The sequence below is a fragment of the Argiope bruennichi genome, chromosome 8 (assembly GCF_947563725.1).
Source record: "Argiope bruennichi chromosome 8, qqArgBrue1.1, whole genome shotgun sequence".
In the NCBI taxonomy this organism is placed as follows: Eukaryota; Metazoa; Arthropoda; class Arachnida; order Araneae; family Araneidae; genus Argiope; species Argiope bruennichi.
This window is the reverse complement of record NC_079158.1, coordinates 98962790-98975650: the sequence shown is the minus strand read 5'-3', so window position 1 is coordinate 98975650 and position 12861 is coordinate 98962790. Positions and strand designations below refer to the sequence as shown.

Genomic DNA, 12861 nt, shown 5'->3' with positions numbered 1-12861 from the left:
AATATTAAACTATGAAAACATGGCTATAATAAAAATCTGACTGACTAAGATTAACTTCAACTTTCAGAGACGGCTAAAAATATATCTCACCATGCATAAAAAAATAAGCAAAAATTGGGATAATTTTTAATCCACCTACTACTAAACAGTTGAATTTGTATTAACAATCAGATTTAAAATTATTACTGTCTTCATATAATAATAATTATTAATTTCATTTCAAACTCAATCAAGATATTCATGATATTAAAAGTATAGCAGAAAAAAATTAATAAATGCCAGCTCATTGCATAAAAAATCATTACATATTTAAAGTGACTTTTTTTGTTTTCGGAAGTCTATTATAACATGTTTATAATACTTACCATAGCAGTGATAAATAACATTGCTTTTAATTTTTCACATGATAATTACATACTTATGAAATTGGTTGTTGTGTATGGGTCAACACATTGATTACAATAGACAGCATTTTGCACACCCTAAAAAGGCATTTAATGTTAATAAACTATTTTTATCTGGAAAATTGTTAAATTGTGCATTTTTTCACCTTCACCATAAAAGTCTTAAAATTCATTTCAATACATTTGTTCAAAATTTGGTAGTGGAATTTTGGATGATAATAGAGGAAAAAACACATTATATCTAAAATAAAATGAGTATTCATTGAGTGAAAAACTGGAAGTAGTTTTTTACGACTTACGTTGTTACATCGAATAAATTGCTCACATTGCTTCTGCCATATATTTAAGGTTAACAGATATTGTCTCATCATCAATAACATATATCTAGCATTCTTAAGATGACAGCGGTTAAATAATTTTATTGGAATTATGAGATATTTTAGAGACAAAAGTGCAGTTTAAAAGATCGTTTCGAAATGTCAGTGAAATAAATTGCACTGCTTTTAACATTATTTATAAAATTTATGGATAACTATTGGGTATAAAAGCAGTATATAATAAAGGAATTAAATTCAGACTTGAAAAGAAGAAAGATTTTCAATTTTTAACAAATCAATGTGAAGACTGTTAGTTTTAGAGAACTGAAAAGGATGCATTTACTTTAAAATATGCATTTTGAATGTTATTGAAAGTATAGTCTTCCAATATGTTCTAATACAAGGAATTATAGATAATGTGAAATAGGTTGGGGGAGAAAGGTTGCAAATTTGAAAATTCTCTATATTTAGATCTAACAATTATTGGATAAAAATATTTCGTAGTTTGTATCTGTTAGGTTAAACATTTTGCTTTTTAAAGCAAATCTTTAGAAAACTTGGATATCAGTATTCAATAATATATCCTCATTCTTTCTTCATTTTTTTTTTTTTTTTTGCCAAGTGATAAGTCTATTTTCACGCCTTTTCCGGAAATATTACACTTTTCAGTTTTCATACATGCATAAAAGAAGAATATATTTTATTTAGAAATATAATGCAAACCTATTTTGTTATTCAAAATTTCAAAAAATCACAAAGAGATTTAAATGCATAATTCCTTTTTAATAAAATTATACTTTTACTAAACCTTCTCAAGTAAATGCTTTCGCTAATTTATGACCAGCTGCACTGATAGATGATACAGCAGAATACAAACTATGTTTATAAATAACGGAAATCATATTATAAATATCTTAAGAAGCATGAACATATCAAATTCCTTTTGAAGCAATATTTTTCTCTGTTACAACATTTAATTGTCTAAAGAAATGGATACAGACTTATTTTTATTTAGATGAAAGATGAATTTATAAATCAAACATAATTCAAAATATGTTAGTCAAGTTTTTTTTTACAAAAAATTTGTAATTATTAAATTTTTTCATCTTCATCAGTGATTTACAAAATATGGTAAGTGAGAAAAGCTCGAAAGCGGGAACAAGAAATTTAGTATAAAATTAAAATTTCAGTATAAAAAAAGAGAGTTAAATTTGAATAAAACAAAAGTTAGGCATCACTCTAAAAACTAGAATCTAGTATATAAATAAACCCTACAGAATTTTATATCAACCATTTAAAACTCTTAAGTACATAAGAAATAAAATACGCATAAATAAATACAGAGTGAATGTATTATATACTGGAAGGCTGAGAATTGCTAGATTAATCATTATTTAAAAAGTAATTAGTAAGTAAAAGCGCTTAATTTTAAAAATGTGTTCAGTCTTTTTAAAAATTTGTAACGTGTCTTACAAAAGAAATACTTTAAAAATGGTAAAAAGGTACTGCGATTTCTCCAGATACAATATTCCTTCCATAATGCGCACGAAGACCTGCACATTCCTTTTGCTGCTCCTGGGTGTGGCACTCCCTGCTTTGTCAAGCAAGTGTCCAGGTCGTGATAAGCTACCAACTTCCTGCGAATGTGAAGATGAATTCGTGGACGGTGCAGTGGTTCCACTCTAGATGAATTAAACGATGTTCTACGCCTATTTGATACTAATAGCAAGCTTGAAGTCCAACTGGACGAAATGAACCTAGGTACCTTGCCATCCAACGTTTTCGATGGGTGGAACGTAGTGAAGTTGGACATCTCTCACTGCGAATTGGATAGTCTTGCACCACAAGGGCTGGTAGCGTTGGCTGGTTTGGAAGACATACTCGAAGTAAGTTAAAAAAAATTTTAGGTTTAATGATGGATGGCAAAATTAAACATTTTTTAAAGGTATGTCTTATACACGAATCCTCGAAGCAGTCGTTTAACATTAATTAGAATTTCCCCTCTAGAACATGTAATGTATAATTAATAGTGGGAGAAGTTTAGTTTAGTTTACTTATATTAATATCTGGTTTGAAAGTAATGCGAGGGATATTTTGGGACGGACCTCATAATTTGGAACTCTAGTCAGATATGAAGAGGACAACACTTGAACTGGCTCATCTTCACCAGACTTTTACACTACACCAGTGGGAGGGTATTTGGCTCCCGACGTCAAGTTTAATGTACAAAAGGCCCACATACATGACGGATGTTTAGTTGAATTGAGTCTCGAACTTGAAGTCATCTGGCCTCGAGGCCAACGCACCCCTGGGCTTCGAGTTTGATATTTATACCTTTATCCGATTGTCTTATTACTCTATGAATTTCTAATTCGAAAACAAAATAACTCTAAATTGAAAATGTTGCAAGTTGAAACAAAGGATATTCGTCCTGGATTGGGTTCTAGGACGAATACCCCCCAAAACCAAACTATTTGAAAAAGTTCATGAAACGTTTTCATGAAGTCCCAGAAAATCAACGCGTCATGCCAGTTCAAAAGTGAATGTGTCTCAAACTAAGAAGTGGCGTGTGTTAACTGACGTGTTGGACTATGGAACAGGAGATATTCTATCACGAGTGGGGCAAGAAATCGGATACCGCATAGGTATTTGTCGTTTCACCGGAGAAACATTATAGAAACTTGGAACATTTTAATTTCATGATAAATTTGATTTATTGAAATAAATTAATTACAGCGTTTACAGGAATGATTTATTTTTGTCCCATTCAATATGAATCTCTCGAAATTACAAATTTAAAAGTGTTAAATTTAAAGATAAATTTCAGTTCATACAGTAAAAGAAGTTATAGTAATTTTTTATGATGGTTTTTAAAAATATACTATTTTGCTCGCCTATTAAAAAGTCTTTATATTCTGGAAGAATTGGAAAGTAAAAATGCCTGATAAAACAAATTCTACAGGATAAACTAAATTTACTCTCTCTGTTTGGCAGCATCTAGAGCTAAAACGAATGAACGAAATGAAACCACATTTCATATACAGACTGTGAAAGGCATGAGAAGATGAATTCCGCAGAAAAAGAAAATTGTAGCATGAGCTGACGATGGGAGAAATATTGGCTCTGCTGTCATGAACGAATGAGAAAATTTGCATATCTAGATTGATTATGTAAGATTCCTAATGAGCGCGTAAATAATTTTTTACGCAAAATGGACCACGGCCACATAATGGTTCAGCACAGAGCCTTTTATGATAGCATTTTGGTACTGAGAAATCAGTCAATATTTTCAGACAGAATGGCTACCCCGTTCCCCGTGTAACTTTTGGCTGTGGGGGTACCCGAAATCCGTAGTGTACACTTCTGTCATTCCAGATCTGCATATTTTGAAACAGAACATAAGATGGGCTGTTATGAACATCGAAACAGACAGTTTACAAGCAGCAGTAGAAAGCGTCATATACCGTATGCAATATGTTGTACAGAGGGAAATGAAAATGTAGCACGGAATCCAGGGAACACTAATGTTGATGAATAAAAGATTATTTTCTGTGAGTTTCATAAATTCTTTCACAACTGTACTCCTACAGCGTCAGTATTTCCACTATCGGTAAATTTGGTGCTAATTTTTTTCTGCTGAATTCATCTTCACATGCCTTCCACAGTCTGTATGAAATATGGTTTCATTTTGGTTCATTCGTTTTAGCTGCAGATGCCACCAAACAGGGAAAGTTATTGTATGGCCACCCTGTTCTTAAACACGGTCAAAGCTGTGCTGGTGATAAATGTCACTAAACAGTGAAATAGGTTTGAAATTTCGTCGAAAAAAAATGTGACAAATTGCGTCTAAATTAACTTTCAAATCGATAAAATTATAGAAACAATTTATGCAAATTGCCATAATATAGTTTTTGTGCAAAAAAAACAAAAAAAACATAATAGTTTTTGTGCGCAAATAAGATTCCAAAAGCGCAATTTTTTAAATGTAATCTCTACTAAATGATTAAATTCTTAATAAGTAATCAACTGTTAAAGAAAAACGGATGTATAAAAAAATCCTTTATGTAACTTCTTTAAACAATTAGTTTCTTTTTCCAGAGGTATAAATAAGGGGTTATTCTTTAAATTGCATTTACACTTTCTTGTTTCATGGAGATATACGATACTTTTATTTATCATTCAAATTTTTATAATTTCTTTTTCTTTAATCCCTTCCTCAGAGTTTAACTATAGTTTCAAGTTTTACAGAAGAGAAAAAGTCCACAAAAATCGATCTGAGTCATCTACGGCGATTGACAGCTCTAGACTTGTCTTACAATGCCATCATTGAATTGAGTGATGACTGGTTCGCAAGAGGTCCCACTTCACTGACCGATCTCGTCTTGTCTAATAACGGAATAGAGAAAATAGGCGATCGGGCCTTTGCTAATCTTGTTAATTTGAATAAATTAGGATTGGATGGAAACAGGTTTGGCCCAATTAAAAGAAGTATGCTGCCAAGACCAGCCAACAAACTAAAGCGACTAGAGCTCGAGTAAGTTTGCTAACAAAATAGAAGGTTAGAATTTCAACTTCTTAATAAAAGACACAGAAGGATTAAATTTATAATAATGTTTTTTTTTTCTATTCACAAGTCCTTACTTACAATTTTGGTCATCCAAGTGCAGCTGCAAAATCCATACATCTCTTCGAAAAACATTTCCTTAATTTCATACTAGCTGCACCATTAATATTTACATTGATTTCGTTAGCTGCTTTGATAAAGTACGACATTATTTTTGGCAATTTTTAAATTTTAATAACAATGCATTTCAAAACAATGAATTATCACAATTTTATATAAATAATTATCGCAATCTTATATAATAAAAATAAAGTCTTATTCGTTTTATAATGGTTTTTCCGAAAAATTTATTACACCAGCATATGTATTACGTTCGACATGTGTATGTTAAAGCTAAAGTACAGAAATCAATTAATCTGCAGATTAGATAGATAATATGCACATTAACTAGGGTTACCCGTTAAAGTGCGGAAAATTATTTAATTTCCCAAATTACTTAGGTAATCTACGAATTACATAGATGATCTGCACGTCTGGTTTATTAGACACTGATTAATCTGCACATTACCTACTAGATACTCGTTAAAGTGAAAATAAGATCTTTGCTGGAACAACAGAAACGTTTCTGTATGTTTAAATTAAATGTTATTTACTTATTTTTTGATATTTGAAACATCTAATACAATCGAACAATCACCACATTAGTTGATAGAGTCAATCATCAATCGATTGAAAAACTATAATTCAAAGAATCAAACTGTTTAACATATTATTACAGTTAAAGAAATGAATATGCGAAATATATGATAAAATTATGCTTACTTATTAGTGCAATCTAAAGATTGGTGACACTTTGGGTCTCATAGCCATTGGTTTTTGGGACAAGCACACCTATTTGTAGTACATTTAGATTTGGAGTTACATTTTTTGAAACCCTGCCCTCGAAGGAGTAGAAAAAGGAAATGTGAGACACAAACTTTTAAACTCTAACAAAAATGTGGTTAACTCTTGATTCTGGAAAATCAGTTAATCTACAGATTAATCAGTAATTTACCCATCAACAGCTTTCGAGCTTTAACGATAACATACACGTCATCGATTCGATTTATTTTATTACACACTGCGAGAGGATTTTATTACACACTGGCAATTCTCCACCGTCTGCAACAAATATTACAGCTATCTACTGATTCGAAGTAGGCTCACAGTATCCACGTACAGTCATGTTCATAAATTAAGGATGATGCAAGTACAGAAAAAGGAAGAGTTAGAAGCAAAACAAATGTGACTTATTTGTAAAGCCTGTTTATTAAACAAAAGGTAAAGAGCAAAAAAGATGCTATATGTTTGATATCAATACTGAAAATTGCGATTGTTTGCTCTCTGGAGCAAATTACAAAAAAAAAAAAAAAAAAAAAAACTATTTACAAAAACCAATATTACATGGTTGATATGATGGTTAATACATAGTATATCTCCCAGACGATGCAATACACTCCGCACAACGCCAAGGCATGCTGAGTATCAAATTATCGATCTAAACTTGGAGAATATTCACCACTCATCAAGCAATGCTCTCCGAAGTTCCGGTAGACATGTAGGAGGTGGTTGACGGGCTGCAAATCGTCGGCCAAGCATGTCCCACACATGCTTTGCTAGATTCAAATCCGGTGAGAATGCTGGACAGTCCATACGGGTGATATCCTCCGATCGAAGGCATTCGCTTACAATGTTTGCTTGGTGAGGACGGGCGTTGTCATGTATAAACACGAATTCTGCGCCCATGACGCCCCGAAAAAAAACGTACATGTTGTTCCAGAATTATGCGAATGAATTAATTGTTCTTGACATAAAATTTAACCTTCCAAAAATAAAGGGTCGATATCCTTCCTTTTTCTCCATGCGTTTTTAGTAGTTTCACAGGTATCAGAAACGTGCAATTGACTATATGTTGGTTTGTTACAATCATTGTAAAAAAGTAAATACATGTTGTGTATCTGACCATGAATCCTATAACAATATGGGCCTGTTCCAGAAATAGTTTTAATTTCTGCTTCTGTGGAAGCAAAAGCTAAAGCAGAGTTATATTCCATCACATGCTTACGATAGTTTCTTTTTTTTTTTAATTCGAATGAGTCACTGGTAATGAATCCCTCAAATGAGCCGCCATAACGGAAAAATCCTCGAACATTTGCAGCAAACTTAACAGATTTTCCAAAACAATTTTTTATCTAGGAAATAATTCGTGCCTTTTTTCACTTGAATTTGCTTCTTCTTTTTTCCAGAAATGTTTCTGCCAAAAAAGAATAGAGTCCTGTCATAGCCCCACAACTATACTATAGCAGTCCGCAACTTCTCTCAGCACAAAATAACACTTTACACTCCTCTGAGAAACCGCCCATTCCGACAAAATCTTCTTATAAATGAGTCTTCCAAATTATTTCCTCATTTTCCTTCTCATTTTCGACGATTTCTATTTATAATCGAAACTTATCGACTTAAACTCATTTTGTCTTACTATCCAACCTCAGCAAAATAGCATTCAAATTATTCTGTCATGTGAAGAATGTAAGTAATCCGATTGTCTGAGATGTTCCCAAATGACGATTTAAAAAATTCGGCTTGATTTTGTATTCACATAAACTTTTTTATATACATTTGCCAGAAAATGTCTGCGTACGAATGCACAGTAAAAAATTCAAGAGACAACAAAAGAGCACTATAGTGACTATATTTAATAATGGCACGTGTATATTAGATTGCTGATGAAAGTTTTCATTTGTGCCAAATCTTTAATAACATTTTCTAAATAAACAAAAAATTTCTTCACTTTTTCAGCAACAACGCCCTCAAAAGTGTCCCTGATGATTTATTTCTTGATATGCCCGAACTGAAGCTTCTGTCTCTTAATTACAATGGAATTGTTCATTTACCTGAAAAGGCCTTCAGACCAATCTGGTCTCAGCTTGAGGTGTTTGATGCTGTAGGTGAGTATTTTGCCAAAATGGAAAATAATAAGAATCTAACTAAATGATGTGAAGCAATTTGTATCAGTATTTGATATTTCTTTTCATTTTTGGAAGTAAGAACCTGGTATAGTAACAGCTATAGCAGATTTTGTTAACCAGAAAGTATAATAAATGTTTAAAAAAGCATTGATTAAAAATTCAAAACACAAACTCTTAAGGAGAAAAGGGAAAACAAAATCAAACAAACTGTTATCGGAAACTCTAATGGGATGGCGTAGAGGGCGCTGTAATCGGCATTTATTTCATTTTCAGCTCCAACTGCGAATGAAGAATTCGCAATTATTTACTTTTCTCAATGAAAAAAAATTTCTAATGTTGGATATTTCTGAAAGATTTCGTTAATTGTGGGTGGCATTAAACCAACTGTACAAATCTAAAAAGCAAACAAAATGTTTTCAATTCTCATCAGCTTGTAAATTCTTTTATCTGATGTATTCTGTAGCTCATTAGCTCATTCGGGTAACGTTTATTGTCAGATTTTCAGTACCTTTTGTTGTTTATGTAATTTCTATATCCCCAATTAGTTTGCACTCTGGATTTGCTATTTCCTCTGTATCTATGTTTCTATTTATTTTTTTGTTATCATTTCTCTAGAATATATCATTAGTTTAATGCAAACTGAAATAAAAAAAAAGCGGTAATTTAATTTATTCAATAAAAAAATAAGTGGTCAAATTTACATCAATGCAGTTTTTTTTTCAGGTTAAAAAATATTTAGATATAAAAAATATTTAAGGAGTATTAAAGTAACGTAAAAATTAATTTTGTAATATATTATATTTTAAAAGTATTGGGGAAAAAACGCAATCTTTTCGATTAATTTTGAATCAAAAGACTAACTGAAAATTTAAAAAAATGGCGTTTATGTAGAACTTTTTGAATACTTTTCGCTCATACATGTCGCATAAAGTAATTTACAGGTAGTATGTCAGTTTATAAACAATTCTATGTCAAAATGTATATGCTACGGCCAAGGTCGTTAGTCGATTTATTAATACTAGCTTGGATTAATATTGACAACAGTCAAAAATTACTCATACTAACCGAATATTTGATTTGAATAAAAGAATAATTACTGGTAATTACATGAAAAAATAACTGGCAATTACATATATTACCCGAATTTATTACTTCGGTGGTAATATCATAACATATTTTTGGGAAGAGATTTCAATTATTATTTAAAAACATTTATTTCCATTTTAAAAAGGCGCATAGTAAATGTTTGTGTATATATGCTTCGGTCCAGGTCATTAGTCAATGGTTATTAATATTAGTCTAGATTAGTACTAACAGCAGTCAGAAATTATTCATTCTAACAGAATATTTAGTCTGAATAACAGAATAATTACAATGGTGAAATAATGTCGCTTAAAGAATTTTACAGGCAGTATGTCAGCTTATAAACAATTTCATCTTAAAATGTACATACAGTCATACTTAGTCAATGGTTATGAATACTAACCTGGATTAGTACTAACACCCAGAAATTATTCATACTAATAGAATATTTGGTCTGAATGACAGAACAATTACAATGGTCAACATGAAAAATGATTGGTAATTACATTTATTAACCGAATTTATTACTTTAATCATAATATTATAACATATTTCTGGGAAAAGAGTTCAACTTTTATTTAAAAGCATTTATTTTTCATTTTGAAAAAAGTGCATGATAAATGCAAGAGTGTATATGAAAGAGGAAACTATAAATTAAAATGAGCTACAATGAAAAAAGTTTGACAGATATTTCTCAATCAAATCTGTCAACGGTTAGAACAGATTTGGATTGCTGATAGATTTGATTGAAAGAGATCTGCTAAATTTCTTATAGTTTACTTGTTTATATACATACAGATAACGCCAAAACTCTTCTTTTTCGAAATCTAAGTGGACCAAAACACCGATATTTTTTTAATGAATGGATAAATGTTTTTGATTAATTTCTCTATATAGAGTCTGCATACAAGAAATTTATATGATGCGAAATGATTAAACCATTTGAAATTTATAACTCCTTTTTTAATACAAATTAAGCAAGATATCTCCAAACTTTGCCAAGTTTTTTTTTTTTTTTTTTTTTTTTTTTTGCACACTCCTTATTAACTTATCAAATAGCATTAAGATTTTACTCATGAATATTTCTTTTTAAAAACTGAACATTAGCAATCCTAACTTAAAAATTCTACTACATGAATAAAAATTTTTACAATTAATGAAAAACATTTAAGGCGATAAATCTTATGAAAAAATTCAATTAGATATATAAAGCCTTTTGAAACTCAACTAATACATTTTATTTTATGACGCAGGTAATCCTTTTCAGTGTGATTCTACAATGAAATGGCTGTTCCATGTAAGGTCTAAAGCTGTCATTTTTGGCACCTGTGACGGACCTGAAGACAAAAAGTTTATACATTTAGATGAGTTCATTGCAAACAAAGGAGAGTGATTAGCATTCCTCTTCCGATAATTCTCTTTCCTAATCCTCAATAAAATTGTATTAATGATGTTGAAGGATTGTTGATTAAAATTATTTAAGTTCACCAGCATTTATTCTTACTGTTCCAATCCATATAAACTTCACGCAGATCTTGTACGTTTAAGTGAGCAATTCTTTATAGATATTTATTTCGTGTATCTCGGAAAAGGCTGTTCACACACACAAAACATTTTTTATAACAAACTATTTGAGTCCAAGAGATGGCGCCACCAGTCCAAGCAGAACTAAACACCCGAGTTTCAGTAAATATCTTCCTAGTTTAAACCAATAGCAATTTTTGCATATATACAAATTTATTTATTTCGTGCATCTCGGTACAGTATAGTAGTCAGAACAACGTGGCTGACACGTATGTTTGCTGGGCCTAGGATTTATGTATTTATATTTAATATTACTCTATTGTGCTTTTACTTATGTATTTATATTTAATATTTTTTGCTTTTTAAATTTCTTTATATAGGTGTCTTTCCTGAAAACGCGATTTTACACATACACACAAAAAAAAAACACTCCTTATAACTAATTATTAGAACCTTTTTCTGTCTACTCTCATGCTGACAATGCCATACAGTGGCCATCTCGAACCCGATTTCACCACGGTAAAACTAAATGTAAAATGAATACTGTAATATAGCAGATTGTTTCGAATAACATGTTAAGCTGAGTCGCAACCTTCGTAATACAAGGCCTCACAACTCCCAACGCGTTCAGCCCGTGACGTCACGAGTTAGGATGAATTTTCAGGAAAATTCTACGCAGCTAATGTAAAAGAGTGCGGTTCGTCACGGTAGATGTTGGCGTAGCGAAGTGCGGGTAATGTGATACTGGTTTTATTTAAAAGTTTTTTGATCTTTTTTTCATATTAATTTTAATTTATTGTAATAAAGATGCCTAGTGCGTGCTGTGTTCCTAATTGTAAAAGTAATTACACGAAAAATAGCCCCAATATTTCAGTATTTTCGTTTCCAAGAGATGAAAACACTAGAAGAGCATGGATCTCTGCAATAAAGCGGGACAATTTCGTGCCAACTAAATATAGTAAGATAAGTTTGATTCTTTTTTGTACAATTTTTAGTTAATTAATTCTCTTGAACTGTGAAACATTTAAAATTATGTATAACTTCCATTTCTGTCATTTTGTTTTCTCTACATTTAGTTGCTTATGCTTCCAATTACTTTGGTATTGTTTGCTTGAGCTAAATAAAAAATTTCATTGTTTTATTGTTACTTCTCATAGTTTTTTTTTTAAATTTGTTCTTAATATTTAAAATGTTTTGTTTCTGTAACATTTTAATTATACTTCATATATATTTTTTTTAAAATTTGACTTAAGCCTAATATTTGTTTCATATATGTAGATTTTCTGGAAATGTGCTAAACATTTTCCAGAAAATCAGTTTTTAACTGTTAGAGAAGCGTTTAATACCAGTACAGGAGAACTTATTCAAGTAACAATGGAGTATAAAAGGTAAGTTTTTATAGAAATATGTAATAATTATCACCAAAATCTTACAAAGTACTTAAGTGATTTACTGTTATTATACTCTTATAAAAAAGTTTAAAATCATCTAATGAATAATAAAACTTAATTTTTTATTATATATATCATGACTATAGATTGTAGCAAATTAAATTTATATTTTGTTCTAAAATATTATGTAAAAAAGTTAGATATAGTTGTAAAACAATATGAATTGCATGCTCATATAGGTTTAGAAAATGTAGTTTTTGTTTATCTGTAAATCATCAGATTATATATAAAACAATTAATATTTATTATTTTTAAATATCATTAGTTATACACAATCTTTAATTATAAATGAATGCAACTTTTACAAAATATCTTAAAACTTTTTAAAAAAAGTAATGAAAAGTTAACTGTTTTTAAATCAATTTTTCATACCTTGTAAAATCAATTGATTAATTCATGTAGAATATTGTATTACTTGAATGGTAGTAATAATAAATAATTATTTTAGATATTCCAACACAATATTGAACTATTTATTTTGGATGAATAAATGTTTCTGTTGATTTTAAA

General features: G+C 30.3%; 1 protein-coding gene across 1 annotated transcript; it reads left to right on the top strand.

Moving 5' to 3' along the window:
* The first annotated feature begins 5115 nt into the window (after positions 1–5115).
* Positions 5116–10794, top strand: LOC129980947 (slit homolog 2 protein-like). The gene is made up of 3 exons (XM_056091455.1): positions 5116–5255; positions 8124–8272; positions 10630–10794. Exons 1-3 carry the CDS (start codon positions 5212–5214, stop codon positions 10767–10769), a joined length of 333 nt encoding a protein of 110 aa, XP_055947430.1. The 5' UTR covers positions 5116–5211; the 3' UTR covers positions 10770–10794.
* The last annotated feature ends 2067 nt before the right edge of the window (positions 10795–12861 follow it).

What these genes read in the sequence shown, in the direction of transcription:
- LOC129980947 (XM_056091455.1), top strand. Translation starts at nt 5,212, where the DNA reads ATGCTGCCAAGACCAGCCAACAAACTAAAGCGACTAGAGCTCGA. An exon ending in CTAAAGCGACTAGAGCTCGA is followed by an intron (nt 5,256 to 8,123) that starts GTAAGTTTGCTA and finishes TCACTTTTTCAG; the next exon opens with CAACAACGCCCTCAAAAGTG. An exon ending in TGAGGTGTTTGATGCTGTAG is followed by an intron (nt 8,273 to 10,629) that starts GTGAGTATTTTG and finishes TTTATGACGCAG; the next exon opens with GTAATCCTTTTCAGTGTGAT.